Below are 17,545 nucleotides of genomic sequence, written 5' to 3'. Positions count from 1 at the left end.
CTCCTTATGTTTTCCCTCTCCCCTGCTCTTCAAGGAGCGACAGCTGGCTTGTTTGCAACCTCTAACCTTTCTCCTATCCCTATGGAGGCAATTCTATAACTGGTGCCTTCATTTTAGCATCCCAAGGGTGGGCAGGAGGAGGCAGTTTTATAATGGAACTTAAAGGCCCCTAATTTCTGATATAGAATACTAGTGTAACACCATATTGGCATTCTAAAATTTAGAGGTGGTGTAAATGCGAAGACATAAATACAGCAGTTATTACATGTATACCAGGGAACCCTACCCCACCCCTCATACATGTTATGCAAGATAATCACATAGGTACAGAATAGTCTTTAAGTGGCATATATGAGCAAAAGTAAACACCGCATGTGTATATGTTAGTGTTCTAAATTGTCTTTTTTTCATTGAGGTCCAGAGAGCTAACAAACAAGCAAAATGATCCCTTACCCAGTGACAACAGGATCTGATAATTTTCCTTCATCACATCCTTATAGAGCTCCTTCTGCCATTCTTCTAAAGCCTCCCACTCCTCCTGGGAGAAATAGAGGGCGATGTCCTCAAAGGTTACTGGGACCTGAAACACAAACCCATCCATCATGTTCATCAAAGAGAATTGCACAGAGATGTTAACCTACCCTCCACTAAGATCCATTCCATCTCCACCGCTAAATCTCCTCCATACCCTCTCATATCCTTAGGTACTTCCTTCAATACCCCACCTAGGATGCATTCCTCATCCTATTTTAATTTTAGAAAATCAGTAAAAACAAAATTGTTTAATCGATTTGTAACCTAAGAATTGTATAGTTTTTCACTTCTTCCATTCTGTAAGCTTATATTCAATGACTTTGTATTGTGACCATTTCTCTGATTGTCCAGCATCTCTTGTTGTAAACCGCCTCGAACTATCATGGCTTTGGCGGTATATAAGAATAAAATTATTATTATTAAACCTTCTTCTACCTCATTTTCTCCCAACCCAAACCACCTCCCGCCTCCTTCCTGGAAACGACTTCCATGTTTTTTTGGGGCCAGTATTCACTATGTCTGGTGTTCCGGCTGCCTTTCTGGGCATTCCAAGTCTCATTCTGGCACTCCAATAGCCTATCTAAGAGCGTTCCAAGCCAGCTGCCATCACCAGAAATTCTGACTAAACTCCGGCAGTAGACCAGAAGGAATGTAGATCAGAATGTAGACCAGAAAATTATCAAAACTACACGACGGCCTCCTAGCCACTCAAGCCGCAAAACTAGACAACCAGATCTCCAACCTTCTGATGACCACCCCAGACTACAAGACATTCAGAAAAGAAATAAAAACTATACTTTTCAAGAAATTCCTGAAACAGCCCTAACTTCACGTACTCTTAACAACTCTAAAAATGACAAATGATCTACTCTTTACTACCCTAGTAATGACAATTGTGCTTCCATTGTAACCCCCTTTTATAATCTTTTGTAAGCCGCCTTACTCTCAACTATCCGAGAAATGTCAAAAGATCTACTCTTTACTACTCTAGTAAATCAATTGTTCTCCCATTGTAACCCCCGTTTATAAATCTTTTGTAAGCCGCCTTGAACCGCAAGGTAATGGCGGAATAGAAATCCCTAATGTAATGTAATGTAATGTTTTCCATCCCGCAGAAATCCCACAAACCCAGATGTCTGACCCACAGAATTCCCACAATCCATATTCCTGTGCAGCCCTCTAGTTCATCAGGAGATCTCCCAGCACTGGTACTCAGCAGACAGGGAGAGAGTTACCCCATGTGTTTGTACAGGAATATAACAGAGTTACAGTTGACTCCACCCTAAGTGCACATCAGTTAAGCGCACGATTCAGTTATCCACAGCCTACCACCATGGTGCCATTTTTTTTTTTACATGAAAGTCAATGAACGTAAACTCCGGATAATTGCAATTCTGATAAGCACACAATCTGCTTATGTGCACTAATGTTATAGGTCCCACCTCTATTCGTTCACATTACATTCACTCCGGTTAAAAGCAATCACGTTCTCACGTGGTTGAGCCACATGTTTCGGAACAGCAGTCTAGGCCTGGCCAGGTGTTCGAACTTTTGGAACTGCACCATGGTGTCACATGGACAAAAATCATTGTCTTTGGCTGAACGTGTCCACCATGCTGGACAAAAGTTGTCTTTGGTGAACGTGTCAATGTCTTAAAGAGACTTGACCAACATGAGAGTCGGTTCTCTATTGCAAAACATTACAGCGTTCAACCTAGCCAGATTTCTAGGATTTACAAAAAAAAAAAAAGCAAACCATATTGAAAGACTAGCAAAACAACAGCAATCCTACCAGAAAACAAAAAAGAATTGGGAAGACTGGAGACGTTGAACAAGCGTTGCTGCGATGGTTTGCTGAAGCTAGAAGTCGACAACTGCCATTCAGTGGGCCTCTGCTGATGAAGAAAGCAGCACAGCTATCTGAAGAACTGGGTGTAGAAGACTTCAAAGCATAAAATTTAAAAAGCAGCATGGAGAGAAACAAGACGCGGATAAATTTGGTGCAGAAAGATGGGTCATGGAAGTGTTGCCATCAGTCATTGGTGGATATGAACCATGCGACGTTTTCAACGCCAATGAGATGGGCCTGTACTGCCGTGCCATCCCTGATGGAACATTGGCTTTCAAACGCAGCAAAACTATTAGCTTCAAGGTGCCAAAGGGACAATTGACATTGCTGCTCAGTTGCAATATGGACAGTAGTGAAAAGCTCGAGTCACTGTGATTGGGAAGAATCGAAATCCTCGGTGTTTCAAAAACATTACATGCCTGCCTGTTGAATATGGAAGCAACAAAAACACATGGATGACAGCGACACTGTGCACTGAATGGTTGCAGAAGCTTGACAATCTGATGAGAAGGCTTAGGAGGCACATTGTAATGCTATGTGATAACTGTGCAGCACACAGCAATGATGTAAGACTAACCAACATCAAACTTGTTTTTCTTCCACCAAACATGACCTCTTTGATCCAATCGATTGACCAAGGGATAATTGCAAAATTCAAACGTCATTACAGGTTGTTCGTCCTAAGATATGTGATGGCAATGATTGATGCAAGCACAGAATCCAGCCCCCGAGCTCGCGAAAAAAATGATGGTGCTCGACTCTCTTCAAATGGTACGGGAGGCATGGAGTCGAGTCTCATCATCAACGATTTCAAATTGCTATCGACGGGCAAGCTTGATTCACGCATCTGATGAGACAACTGAAGCTGACACTTTGTCCACTGAACTCCCAGTTGGACTCTCGCCACAAGAGTTTGAGCTGTATGTCGCCATTGACAATGATGTGCCCACATCATCTGACAGCACTAATTTCGATATCTATACAGTCATAAGGGACACTGCAGACAACCAAGAGTCCAATGAGGATGGAAATACTGCTGCGGTCATCACGACTAAAGAAAAACACCTGCAGTTTTACAGCATCAGTAGTCAGATACACAGCCTGAATCGTGCAATCCACGTGCAGAAAACAATGACTGATTATTTCATAGTAACATAGTAACATAGTAGATGACGGCAGATAAAGACCCGAATGGTCCATCCAGTCTGACCAACCTGATTCAATTTAAATTTTTTTTTTTTTCTTCTTAGCTATTTCTGGGCGAGAATCCAAAGCTTTACCCGGTACTGTGCTTGGGTTCCAACTGCCGAAATCTCTGTTAAGACTTACTCCAGCCCATCTACACCCTCCCAGCCATTGAAGCCCTCCCCTGCCCATCCTCCACCAAACGGCCATACACAGACACAGACCGTGCAAGTCTGCCCAGTAACTGGCCTAGTTCAATCTTTAATATTATTTTCTGATTCTAAATCTTCTGTGTTCATCCCACGCTTCTTTGAACTCAGTCACAGTTTTACTCTCCACCACCTCTCTCGGGAGCGCATTCCAGGCATCCACCACCCTCTCCGTAAAGTAGAATTTCCTAACATTGCCCCTGAATCTACCACCCCTCAACCTCAAATTATGTCCTCTGGTTTTACCATTTTCCTTTCTCTTGAAAAGATTTTGTTCTACATTAATACCCTTTAAGTATTTGAACGGAATCATATCTCCCCTGTCTCTCCTTTCCTCTAGGGTATACATATTCAGGGCTTCCAGTCTCTCCTCATACATCTTCTGGCGCAAGCCTCCTATCATTTTCGTCGCCCTCCTCTGGACCGCCTCAAGTCTTCTTACGTCTTTCGCCAGATACGGTCTCCAAAACTGAACACAATACTCCAAGTGGGGCCTCACCAATGACCTGTACAGGGGCATCAACACCTTCTTCCTTCTACTGATTACGCCTCTCTTTATACAGTCCAGAATCCTTCTGGCAGCAGCCACTGCCTTGTCACACTGTTTTTTCGCCTTTAGATCTTCGGACACTATCACCCCAAGGTCCCTCTCGCCGTCCGTGCATATCAGCTTCTCTCCTCCCAGCATATACGGTTCCTTCTTATTATTAATCCCCAAATGCATTACTCTGCATTTCTTTGCATTGAATTTTAGTTGCCAGGCATTAGACCATTCCTCTAACTTTTGCAGATCCTTTTTCATATTTTCCACTCCCTCTTCGGTGTCTACTCTGTTACAAATCTTGGTATCATCTGCAAAAAGGCACACTTTTCCTTCTAACCCTTCAGCAATGTCACTTACATACATATTGAACAGGATTGGCCCCAGCACCGAACCCTGAGGGACTCCACTAGTCACCTTTCCTTCCTTCGAGCGACTTCCATTAACTACCACCCTCTGGCGTCTGTCCGACAGCCAGTTTCTGACCCAGTTCACCCAGTTTGGGTCCTAACTTCAGCCCTTCAAGTTTGTTCAACAGCCTCCTATGAGGAACTGTATCAAAGCCTTTGCTGAAATCCAAGTAAATTACATCTAGCATATGTCCTCGATCCAGCTCTCTGGTCACCCAATCAAAAAATTCAATCAGGTTCGTTTGGCACGATTTACCTTTTGTAAAGCCATGTTGCCTTGGATCCTGTAACCCATTAGATTCAAGGAAATACACTATCCTTTCTTTCAGCAACACTTCCAACAACTGAAGTGAGGCTCACCGGTCTGTAGTTTCCTGCTTCATCCCTGTGACCACTTTTATGAATAGGGACCACATCCGCTCTCCTCCAATCCCCAGGAATCACTCCCGTCTCCAGAGATTTGTTGAACAAGTCTTTAATAGGACTCGCCAGAACCTCTCTGAGCTCCCTTAGTATCCTGGGATGGATCCCGTCTGGTCCCATCGCTTTGTCCACCTTCAGTTTTTCAAGTTGCTCATAAACACCCTCCTCCGTGAACGGCGCAGAATCTACTCCATTTTCTCGTGTAACTTTGCCAGACAATCTCGGTCCTTCTCCAGGATTTTCTTCTGTGAACACAGAACAGAAGTATTTGTTTAGCACATTTGCTTTCTCCTCATCACTCTCCACATATTTGTTCCCAGCATCTTTTAGCCTAGCAATTCCATTTTTTATCTTCCTCCTTTCACTAATATATCTGAAAAAAATTTTATCTCCCTTTTTTACATTTTTAGCCATTTGTTCTTCTGCCTGTGCCTTCGCCAAACGTATCTCTCTCTTGGCTTCTTTCAGTTTCACCCTGTAGTCCTTTCTGCTCTCCTCTTCTTGGGTTTTTTTATATTTCATGAACGCCAACTCTTTCGCCTTTATTTTCTCAGCCACTAGGTTGGAGAACCATATCGGCTTCCTTTTTCTCTTGTTTTTATTGATTTTCTTCACATAAAGGTCCGTAGCCATTTTTATCGCTCCTTTCAGCTTAGACCACTGTCTTTCCACTTCTCTTATGTCCTCCCATCCTAACAGCTCTTTCTTCAGGTACTTTCCCATTGCATTAAAGTCCATACATTTGAAATCTAGGACTTTAAATATCGTGCGGCCGCTCTCCACTTTAGCCGTTATATCAAACCAAACCGTTTGATGATTGCTACTACCCAGGTGAGCACCCACTCGAACATTAGAGATACTCTCTCCATTTGTGAGGACCAGATCCAATATCGCTTTTTCCCTTGTGGGTTCCGTCACCATTTGTCTGAGCAGAGCCTCTTGAAAGGCATCCACAATCTCCCTACTTCTTTCCGATTCCGCAGACGGAACATTCCAGTCCGCATCCGGCAGGTTGAAATCTCCCAACAGCAGAACCTCCTCTTTCCTTCCAAACTTTTGGATATCCACAATCAGATCCTTATCAATTTGCTGCGATTGAGTCGGAGGTCTGTAGACTACACCCACGTAGATAGAAGTTCCATCTTCTCTTTTCAGAGCAATCCATATCGCTTCTTCCTCTCCCCAGGTCCCTTGCATTTCAGTCGCTTGGATATTGATCTTTACATAGAGAGCTACTCCTCCACCTTTATGACCATCTCTGTCCTTCCTAAAAAGATTATATCCCGGTATGTTTGCATCCCATATATGTGATTAACTGAACCATGTCTCTGTGATAGCAACAATATCTAGATCTGCCTCTAATATCAGGGCTTGCAGATCATGAACTTTGTTGCTTAGACTGCGAGCATTTGTGGTCATCGCTTTCCAGCTATTTTTCAGCGATAATCTCCTTTTTCGTATGGATTTTTGTGTCGTTTCACTTTCCGTTGCAATACTAAGAAATGAGTTGCTGATATTGCTTATGTTGCAGCCTTTACTACTATCACATCTTTTCTTTTGCCGGGGGTGGTCTCTATAATTGTCCTTCGTACATACACCACCCCCACCTTCTAGTTTAAATACCTAGAAAAATATTGTCTAAATTTCTCTGCAAGGTTTCTTTTTCCTGCTGTAGTAATATGTAGTCCATCAGTGCAATATAGCTTCTTGTCCTTCCATGTATTTCCCCATCCTCCTATGTACCTGAAGCCTTCTTGATGACACCAGGCTCTGAGCCATCTATTAAAGTCCTCTGTGTTTTTCACTCTTTGCTCTCCTTTTCCATATGCAGGCAGTATTTCAGAAAAAGCTAAAGTCTTTACAAAAGGTTTCACGCCCTCACCAAGCTCCCGAAAAGCTTTCTGTGCTGCAAGTGTAGAGTTGTTGGCCAGGTCATTTGTTCCCAGATGGATAACAACATCAGTGTTAAAATCCTTAGTTTCTTCCTTAATTATATTTCAGTAGCATGTTGGTTTAAAAAAAGGTTTGCAGTGTATTGCATTAGACGGAACAGTGCTGTTTCTATAACTGAACTGTGTTAAATTATATTCGGTGTGCTTTTTTGCTGAATAAAAGTTTTATTGCATTTGACTACAGCGTATTGTGATTTTTCATGACTAAAAGGTGGTATTCCGATTAAGCGCACATGGCGGTCCAGTCTAGAGGCCTTGCACTTAAGCGGAGTTGACTGTATTATTCTGCATTATTATTCTCCAAACCACAAACGCTGAGTAGAATATTGTTTTACAATAAGGTCAAGCAAATCTTAGAGGTTCTTATTTTGCTTTTTTTATCTTACTCCTGAAGTTTGGTCGTTATAGATTTAAGGGTATTCACAATGCATATGCCAATATAGATCTGCATACAATTGGGTAAGGGGGTGCAATGTATGTCAGTATCTCTCAGGCATATTCACTGTGGCTATTCTGAAAATCTAGCTTGCTTTGTATGTATTGAGGACTACAATAAGAGCCCGTGCCATAGCTTAAATCATCCTCAAATGGTAATGGAGGCAAATTTATGGCCCTCCTAGGTGGACTAGTGTGGCAGAGGCACACAGCTCTGGAGCATACAAGAGTCTTCTACCTGCCACCACACCACCACCTCCTTCCATGCTGGCCCCAGAATTTAAAGAGTGAGAATGTGACCCTTTAAGTACAAGTCCTTGTTGAAGTATTGAAATGTCTTGCCCCCTTCAACAGGAAGTTTTCCTTGGAGGACAGGACATGACAGTGTTTCAATGTGGACCTGTAATTACAGGGCTTGTGCAGCCTTTGCTTTTCTTTAAGCTTGTGTCCACACAGAAGGTAGGGGAAAGAGGAAAGCCATAGCCGGAGGCCCAAATACAGGGAGGAAAGTGTTAGAGATACTAGACACAGAGTAGGAATAGGGAAGGGAAGGAGAGATGAGATGTTGGCTGCCTTGAGGGACGGGTGTAGCGAGGGGACGGGAGATGCAGGACACCTTGGTATTGGAGGGAAAGGTAGAGGGGAAAAGGGAGATGGCCATTTTGGTGGTGGGGAGGAAAAGAGGGGAAGGAGAGATGCTGGCTGCCTTGGTGGTAGAGAGGGAGGAAAGGGCTGCCCTCAGAAAGGACACACAGCTGAAGGTTCACCTAAGGCATTTGATACCCTTGGGAGGGTTACCATATAGCTCCAGAAAAAGGAGGACGGGTTGAGACATCCAGATTTTACTTCCATTGCTTACAGTGGAAGTAAAACCTGGATGTCCCAATCCATCCTCCTTACTTCCATTGTTTTCAATGGAAATAAAACCCGGATTTATCAATCTGTCCTCCTTTATCTGGAGCCATATGGTAACCCTAGCCTTGGGCCAGCCCAACTTACATCTCTTCTTCAGGGATGGCAGGAAAACCAGACTACTACTTAATTAAATGACCATTTCTTGTTAAATTCAGCTCCTCCATGACAGCTCTTCCATGACAATCCAAGTAAAAGGATTAGTTTTCCCACTCGAACAAACATTAAAAATACTGGGAGTCACGCTAGACAAATATCTATCCCTAGAAAATCACACCGATCTCACTGTCAAGAAAAGTCTCTCGGTGCTCTGGAAACTTCGCACCATAAAAAAATACTTTGATGACACCGCATTCCGCCTACTAGTACAATCCTCTATTCTTAGCAAACTGGATTACTGTAATATCATTTACCTGAGCTCCACGAAGAAAACCACCAGAAGACTAAAACTGATTCAAAACACAGCCGTCCGCCTCATTTTCGGCCTGAACAAATGGGAACACATCACTCCTTTCTACCACCAACTACATTGGCTACCGTTCGAATCCAGAGCCTTTTCAAGTTCGCCTGCTTCTGCTACAAAACAGTATTTGGTCTATCACCAAAATATCTCTCTCCCCACTTCGCTATGAATTGCACCAATAAGAAATCCCGCAGAATTCAGCTGTTCGCCTTCCCCTCCATAAAATTATGTCAGCTCAAAAGATTCCTCGACAAAACCTTCGCCTTCCAGGCAGCTAAGCTGAACCCTTGGCTAGCCCAAATGATGCTCAAGGCCCCGACCTACCTCGACTTCAGAAAACTTCTCAAAACATACCTATTCCGCGAACAGGACCCTTAACCCTCATTCCCCTGCAATAAACCAACTCCCGCCCTCCCCCTCCTTTCTCTTCCCCTCCCCCTCCCCTCCTTTGTTTCTCTCTCCCTCCCTCTTTCCGTCCAATCCAACTTTTCGCTGCCTGTAACTCTGATAAATTTCTGCTAAAATGTTCCAACATTTCCTTCCTCGTTGCTTGTAACGCCGACAAAATGTTGTAAATCCGTGTTCAGATCGGATCTTAATTAATTGATGTGAACCGCCTAGAACTCATTGGGTATGGCGGTATACAAGAACATAATAATAATAATAATTTCTTTATATAAACTTGAAAAGGTGGAAATCTTTTATAAGCAGAAACAGTCAGGGCCATGCCAAAGATATTAGATGCCCTAGGATAATTGTCTGCTCTGTGTCCCCTTCCTTATCCCCACCACGCATCTTGCCCTTCTCCACCCAGAATCCTGCACCTCCCTCCCACCCCTAGCTTCCCCCCCACCCTCCTCCCCTCCTCCAAAAGGTTTACAAGTCTGCAAATTGTATTCTGGGGGAAAAGCATTTGTCCTCCCATGAAACATTCAAGAAATAAAAAAGTCTGAGTTCCTGTAAATAACTTTTTTGTGAGTAGGGATAAAAGGAGGAAACTTTGTGTCCTAACATTTTGAATATTAAGTCAATGTTAGCCAATAAGGACTTTTTAAACTTTTTAATTAAGTCATAATTGTATCTCTGATATTGTGCCTTTTACTAATAAGGGCTTTTTTCTAAGCACTTTCTCCCACCCCATCTTTCTCTTTATACTAAAAAGACTTCAAAGTACCTCTTCTCAGCCTCCAGACCCCCAGATTTCAACTCTACTCTATTCCTACTCTTGTACTGAACAAAAGAGGAATGTTATTCACTTGGTTAACTCAAAGGAAACACATAATCGTTTTGGAGACATTCCTCTGAAAAGGCCTGCTTGTGCAGCACTGGGAAGCCAGGCAGAAGAATAAGAGGCAATAATTACAGTATAAATATACTTCCAACCCCAACCTTTCATCACTACATGTACCAAGTCAAAAGAAAGATGAAGACCTGAGAAAGAGAATGAGGAGGTTGAGACACCACAAGAGAGGAGAGAGAGAACAGAAATGCAGAGGGCAGAAACAAGAGTTTATGTTTATTGGTATTTGATATACTGCCCTACCTTGGAAAAGTTCAGAGTGATGTACTTTTTTTTTTTTTTTTATCAAGTACTCTTTAAAGTATTTTCCCTATGAGTGAGACACATAGAAAAGGAGAGAAGAGCAACCAGAGATATGGGGAAGAAACACACAGGGATATAGGGGGAAGACACATTGAGAGGAGAGAAAGGCAGAACAGAACAAAAGGTGAGCAGTGATACTGTACGTAAGTTAAAAGTTCAGATCAAAATAAAATATATGAAGAAATGCCCTTTTCTTTGAAATTTAACCCCCCCCCCCCCCAAATATACTACAATTTTAATTAAGTCCCAAGCAAGGGAACATGTGGGAGAAGACAAGTACCAATCGAACCAGCCTGCAAAGAAAATGCAAAATAGAAAACATCGAGTGGAGAAACTGCTAAGCGAGAAGACTTTTAAGGTCAGAACTGGGGGGGATCAAGCAGAGGTAAGTTCAGATTCGGCATGAACAATTTGATATGTTGTGTCCTAGGTTAGGATGTCGGGGGGACAATCTCCTACCTGAGCAGAAGATCCTGCAGGCATTTTCCTCTCTGCTTTGCAGGATTAGAAATGACCCGGGGAGTCTGTTTCTGGCTGAGAGGGAAGCAAGTCTCTCTTTGGGGTTTTTTTAACTTCCTCCCCTGGCTTTGTCCCTGGAAGCAAAGCAGCTCTTCCCTGGCGCACGCTGATGATGTCATCAGAGAGTGGGACACACATCATCTGGCTGCTGCGTTACAGATTGTACTGCCGCGTGCTAATAAAGTTTCTTGGTTTTGAATCAGAAACTGAGATCTCTGGTCATTCTTGTGAAATAACAGTTGGATTTCTCCTGGGGTTAAGGATATCAGATGAACCAAACAAAAACTGCACATTGTCTGCAGTTTTTGTTTGGTTTTCCTGGTTCGGTGGTTTTTCTGCAGATTTGGTTGGATTTCTTTTTTGTTGCTCTTAAGGATATCAGGTGTCCATTTTTCAGGGACTGTTCAAGTCTTCTCAGGAGGAGGAGCCTGTGGCTCTGTGCAAGGAAAATGTGGGGATGTTAAAAACTACAGTATAAAGAGAGGGTTTGGGAAAAAAAAAAAAAGAAGTGCTCCTGGAGGTGCATCCAGAGAGACACTCAGTTTTCAGGATTCCCGAAAAGTATATGCATGATGTAAATTTGCACATGTTGGAGACTTGTACAGATCTACCTCATGCACCTTCATACAGTTCCTGGAAACCCCTCTTGCTAAAGTGTGCCTCCAGGAGAGGAGGGTTGAAGCATAACTAGGGCTGGAAGAAAAAAAAGCAGAAAATCAGTGCACAAGAGGTTTGCTATAACATGTACAAAGGGCTAGATTCACTAAGGACACCGATCGTGTCCCGACCACTTTGCGACCCGATTTTCCTCCGACCTGATTCACTAACCTCGTAGCCATCATCCTCTGATCCGAACCACTTATGCAAATGAGGGGAAATGGCATTCAAAGTAGGAAGGACACAATTCACTAAAGCAGGCACACCGACTGGGCTGGCCGATCCAAAAACAAGTGACTGGTGAGGACCAATCACTTGAGATCCTGCTTCTCCTGCTCTCTGCCCCGACTCCATGGTTTTAACCCACAGGGCAGCCCTGCTTTCAACCCGCGGGTTAAAACCACAGGCTCAAGAAAGTTTCCAGCTCTTAACAAAAAAAAAAAAAGTTTCAAGCTCGGCGGGGAGCATGCACAGACCATCTACACAGGCAAAGGAAATGATCTGCGCATTTGTTAGGATCGCTGGAGAGTCATGTGTGCGGTCGGTGGGAGGCGTGATTACGATCGCCCTCATTTGCATGAGGGCGCTTCGTGAATCAGCTCCCCAGGATCGGATCCCTCACGGATTGGATCGGATCCTTGGCCTTAGTGAATCGAGCCTAAAGTCTAGGAGAAAATTAAGGGAAACAGAAGAACTGTGTGATTTTTCTATATGCTCCTTGTGTAAGGGAAGCTTAATCCCACTCACTAAATCCTACAGCAGTGCCAGTTTTAGGGTTATCAGACATCTATAAAAACCCAGATATGACCTCTTTTCAGAAGACCAGGTGTTGGATGGATTTTCAAAACCTGGCAGTTTGCCCAGGTTTTGGAAGACCCTGAGCTCGACACCGTGTCTGAAGGGCCTCCAAATGCATGAATGTGATACAATGACATCACACACATGAGCATCATCATATCTCATCTGTGCATGCTCAGAGGTCCTCCAGATGTGGCCAGACTCGGGGAAAGAGAAGAGATGAGATTTGTGTGGGAGTAGGGCCATGTGTCCTCTTTTTTTCTAGGACAAATCTGGCAACCCTAGTATTTCCTATGAGCCAGAACTTTCTTCCACAAATATTAAGCTTCCTTTACCCAAACGCCCATAGGCCAGTTCCATCACTTCTGCTATTATTGGTGTGGAAAAAAAACACTAGTCTGTGCTCTGAATTAACTAATGTTTATTAATATATCAATATATGATGACATACAAGTCTTAAAGGCAGACAATGTATGTTCTAAATTCTGGACAGAAGCCAGACTATTATATAGGGAATTTGGCATCATACAAAGAAATCACATGAATACATAAAAATAGATTAATTATTACAAGTACATAGGTTAGTTTACTCTTCCATGATACTCTCCTTCACCCCCTTAACTAGGGTTACCACATGTCAAGATATACCCGGGCATGTCCTCTTTTTAGAGCAGGGGTAGGGAACTCCAGTCCTCGAAAGCCATATTCCAGTCGGGTTTTCAGGATTTCCCCAATGAATATGCATTGAAAGCAGTGCATGCAAATAAATCTCATGCAGATTCATTGGGGAAATCCTGAAAACCTGACTGGAATACGGCTCTCGAGGATCGGAGTTCCCTACCCCTGTTTTAGAGGATTGTCCGGGTGTCTGGACAGATTTTGAAAACCCAGCTGTTTTGTCCATGTTTTGGAAGGCCCCGGCTCTGCCAGAGCTCAAGGTGACATCTGGAGAGCCTCCGAGCATGCACAGATGTGACACAATTACATCACACTCATGCCTGTGATGTCTTTGTGCCTAGGGTTACCAGATGTCCAGAGGGATACGGGCAAACAAGGGATTCATCAAGGAACACCTAGCTTGGCCTCCGCGTGCGCGGGTCACTGGTCTAGATGGACCTAGGGTCTGATCCGGTGAAGGCATTTTCTTATGTTCTTATGTCCAGACATCTGGACAGGTTTTCAAAACCCAGCACTTTGGGTTTAAAAAACCATTAAGCTTGGGGCTGTGTCTGGAAGGCATCTGCGCATGTGCGGATGACCTCTAGATGCGGCCCCCAAAGAGACAGGGTTCGTGTGGGACCGGGGTTGAGGAGCAGAATGGGGCAGGGCTATGGGCAGACCAGGGCAGGGCCATATGTCCTCTTTTTTTTTTTTTGAGGACAAAATCTGGCCACCCTAATCGTGCCACATCCACGCATGCTCAGAGGCCTTCCAGATGCTACCCCGAGCTCAGGAAAGGAGAGGAGATGAGGTTTGTGTGGGGGCGTGGCCACATGTCTTCTCTTTTACCTCTACAAATATGATAACCCCCACCCTTGACCTTCTGGAGGCTTAGTGTTTATTAGGGTTATAAACTGGTCGCTATCATTGACATACATTTAGAGTTACGTCATCTGGGGAGGCTGCTTTAGGGCTTCCCTTACCGCTCAGCTGTTCGGGCTTCCTCCAAACTGCCTCTGTGCATGTGTGAGAGCTAGTTTCTAAACGACTGATTGAATGGGATTACGGCAGACTTCCACAAAACTCATCTGCACGGGAAGCCGTTTGAACATCGATCGCTGTGTAGAAATTGGCCAAAAAAAATCAGTCCGTGTGGTTTTAATGACTGTTTTTAGTGCATCTAGCTCTCAGTCTCTCATTTCAGAATGTGAAGAGTCCTTTAGCGTTTAGTGAACTGCACTGTGATCCAGGGCAGCCGGTCTTTTGCCGAGCTGACATTCCAGCAGTGGGATGGCTAATGTTCTGCATCACGTGCAGCTTGCTTTGATAGGATTGTCCTCTCAGATCCGAGCTTCATAGATCTCCAGCTCTTTCTTTCAGCTGAATGCATATACTTCCATATGTGTGTCACTGAATTTCCATGCTCCATCTGGGAAGCGGGCACTCAGTGGCGAAGATAGGGGACAAGGGGGCACCATCTTCGCATCACCCCCTTCTCCTCTCTGCCCCCCCCCCACTTCTCTCCTTGCCGCACGTTTGTGTCCCTTGCCTTTCCCCATACCCATACCTTTTTTACTTCTCCGGCGCAAGGTTACTTCCCACATCGACATCGGTGCTCTCTCTTACGTCACTTCTGGGACCCACGCTTAGGAAGTAATGTCAAAGGGTGAGCTGACACCGACATGGGCAAACTGCTCACACCGGATAAGTTATAAAGGTACGGGGAAAGGGAAGTGGGTGCATGCAGCAGGGGTGTGTGGGGAAGAGGGCAGGGGAGGGGTGCCACTGCCCCATGTGCTGCTCACCCTTCCTACGCCACTGTGGGCACTTATGATACTTTCACTTATATGTTTAATATTATATGCATACGATATTGTTACAATAGAGGAAAGACCACGGTAAACCATTTTGATAATCTGCCACTAAAATACATGGACACTAAATTGTCTGGAACCGGTTTAGTGACCATGTTAAAGTTTTGAGAATCTACCCCTCAGTGATTAAAAAAAAAAACCTGTAGAAGCTACTTTTAGATTTAAATGAACTATTGTTAAATGACATAATTTGTGTCTTGTCTGCCTTTGATGTGGCAACAAGAGTCTCGTCTACTGATCAGATTCCTACCATCTGCAACATCCTTCCATTGCATACTCAGTTACTATAACAGATTCATCCATCCTTGCTGACATCAAGGAGCATTTCCAGCATTAAATAAACACTAATTTTTCTGTTCATCCACTTCACAGTGTTGGTTCTGTTCTACACCCATGCCTAAAAGACAATTAAATTATCTTCCCAGGTGATGTAAAAACATAGGCAACTGAATCTTTGGTAAGGTTGTACCAAAACCAGATAGAAATGGAAAGCTCTATTTGTGATTTATAAACAGTTGTACAGAATATTGCCCCTTTGTATACTTTAATAAAAAGATTTAAATATAAAATCATTAAGTGTTCAAGACTTGGGCAGATGAGGACTGAACCTGTGAGGACAGGGAACAGGGGTGGGAACAAACTTTGTCTCCATGTCATTATGTAAAGATCATTTTCTGTTCCTTCCCCATGCTAAAAGAACAGCGCACAAAATCTATCCAAATGCATATAGCCTGCAGGACTTGGGGTGGAATAGGGGCAGATACACTCAGGGGTCCTTTTATCAAGGCACGGTAGGGGTTTAACGTGCGGAATACCACGCGTTAAACCGCCTACCGTGCTAGTCGCTAATGCCTCCATTGATGCGTGATGAAATGTCCGACGCGCTAACCCTGTTAGCGCGACTTGATAAAAGGAGCCCTCAGTTTTGGATAATCAAAGCAGTGTGCACATTTTCCAGTGAAAATTCACACACAAAAAGAGTTCATCCTGGAGCGTCCTGTATAGATTAGCACTGAGACCTGATAATTCCCAGTGCATATTTTTCAGATCGATTTACTGAATCCAGCCAATAGAAGGATTTTTTTTCCTGTCTTGATTAATTAAACTGTGGGCTCATTTGAGCAGGGACTCTGTACAGCACTGCGTATGTCCAGTAACTCTCTAGAAATAATTAATACTAATAGTGAAAAGGATTAGGTCCCAATTCCTGCCCCATACTTTCTCTGTCTCTGTCATTTGAAAGTCAGATGCATCTGGGGACATATTGTAGAGGCAAGAAATGATCTCCAAACATGTCCAATTTTATTATAAGCTTCACATCCCTTTTATATCATTCATGAATCAGTGTTGTCAGCATGTGACATAAACACAAACCATATATGGACACAGGTCACATGAAACTTTAAAAGAAATAACAAATTACATGGGTAAGGGTCGTCAGCATTTTTTCTATCTCAAGACTGAAGTCCACAAAGGGTGCTGTGGTCAGCAGAGCTTTTTTCTTATCTAAAGCTGTTTGCAAATACGGCTTATAAAAACAATTGAATTCACTTCACAAGAAGTTAAGAACATATCTTTTCAAACATAAATGTCCTTGTACTCTCTTCAAAGAAGGAAAGACAAACAGGGTCTGGATTTACAGCTTTAAACAACATATGCCTAAGGAAAATTACCAAGGTTCATGATACGTGTCCCTTCAAATAGTAGTAGTATAGAAGGAATTTGAGAACAGCATTGACATTTTTAAAGCATTGGTGGACCTGTCTATTTAGGTACAATTTTCAAAATCTGCCATTTCTAAAAAGCCCTAAATGTATAGTTTATTCTGATCTTTATAGAGAGGAGAGTGTGGTGTATTGGTTAGGGCTACAGCCTCAGTACCCTGTGGTTGTGGGTTCAAACCCCATGCTGCTCCTTGTGACCCTGAGGCAAGTCACTTAATCCTCCACTGCCCCAGGTATATTAGATAGATTGTGGGCCCACAGGGACAGATTGAGAAAATGCTTGTATGTAAAACCACTTTGAATGTGGTTGTGTCACTACAAAAAGTGTCCCTGTCCCTATTCGTTATCCCGCCTTTCATATCAAAGCAGTTTACAATATAAAAATATAGCTGTTAATAAACTCGATTTGAAACAATGAATCTTTCTGTAAAACAATCAAAACAAAAAAGTTAAAATGTCTTCTGGCCCCTGTCCTTAGCTAGAAATGAGTCCATTGCCCTATGCAGCAGCTATCACTGCCTTAACCACCTCTGAAGACTCCCAGACACCTCAGCACCAAACTTTGCAAACAGCTTGTCTGCTGAAGAGAGGCCCCAGGTGCACAGGTCAGACCTGTGAATAGAGGGCTTTGACTTTCTTGCCCCAGGAACTCGAGCCCACTGGGACAGACAGGGAAAAATGCTTGAGTACCTGAATAAAGTCATGTAAACCGCTCTGAAGCTCCCCTGGAGAACGGTATAGAAAATTAACCTTTTAATTGGCAGATGGTAAAATGGCTGCTTTACTAAATTGATGTT

General features: G+C 43.3%; 1 protein-coding gene across 3 annotated transcripts in view; it reads right to left on the bottom strand.

Moving 5' to 3' along the window:
- Positions 1-12,067, bottom strand: part of LOC117354479 (jerky protein homolog) — a 63,533-nt gene extending 51,466 nt beyond the window's left edge. For 2 of the 3 annotated variants that reach the window (XM_033932109.1, XM_033932110.1), the window contains exons 1-2: positions 11,864-12,067; positions 454-580 (exon numbers count right to left, since the gene is read on the bottom strand). In XM_033932109.1, the coding sequence (XP_033788000.1) occupies positions 454-580; positions 11,864-12,046 (310 nt within the window). In that variant the 5' untranslated portion in view covers positions 12,047-12,067. Of the gene's footprint in view, positions 1-453; positions 581-10,975; positions 11,353-11,863 lie in introns of those variants that run through there. The other variant, XM_033932111.1, reaches the window with a different exon arrangement.
- Between the last annotated feature and the right edge of the window lie 5,478 nt (positions 12,068-17,545).

This window comes from Geotrypetes seraphini, chromosome 2 (assembly GCF_902459505.1).
Source record: "Geotrypetes seraphini chromosome 2, aGeoSer1.1, whole genome shotgun sequence".
Classification (NCBI taxonomy): Eukaryota; Metazoa; Chordata; class Amphibia; order Gymnophiona; family Dermophiidae; genus Geotrypetes; species Geotrypetes seraphini.
Note: the sequence above shows the minus strand (reverse complement) of the source record. Positions and strands in the feature narration are given on the sequence as shown.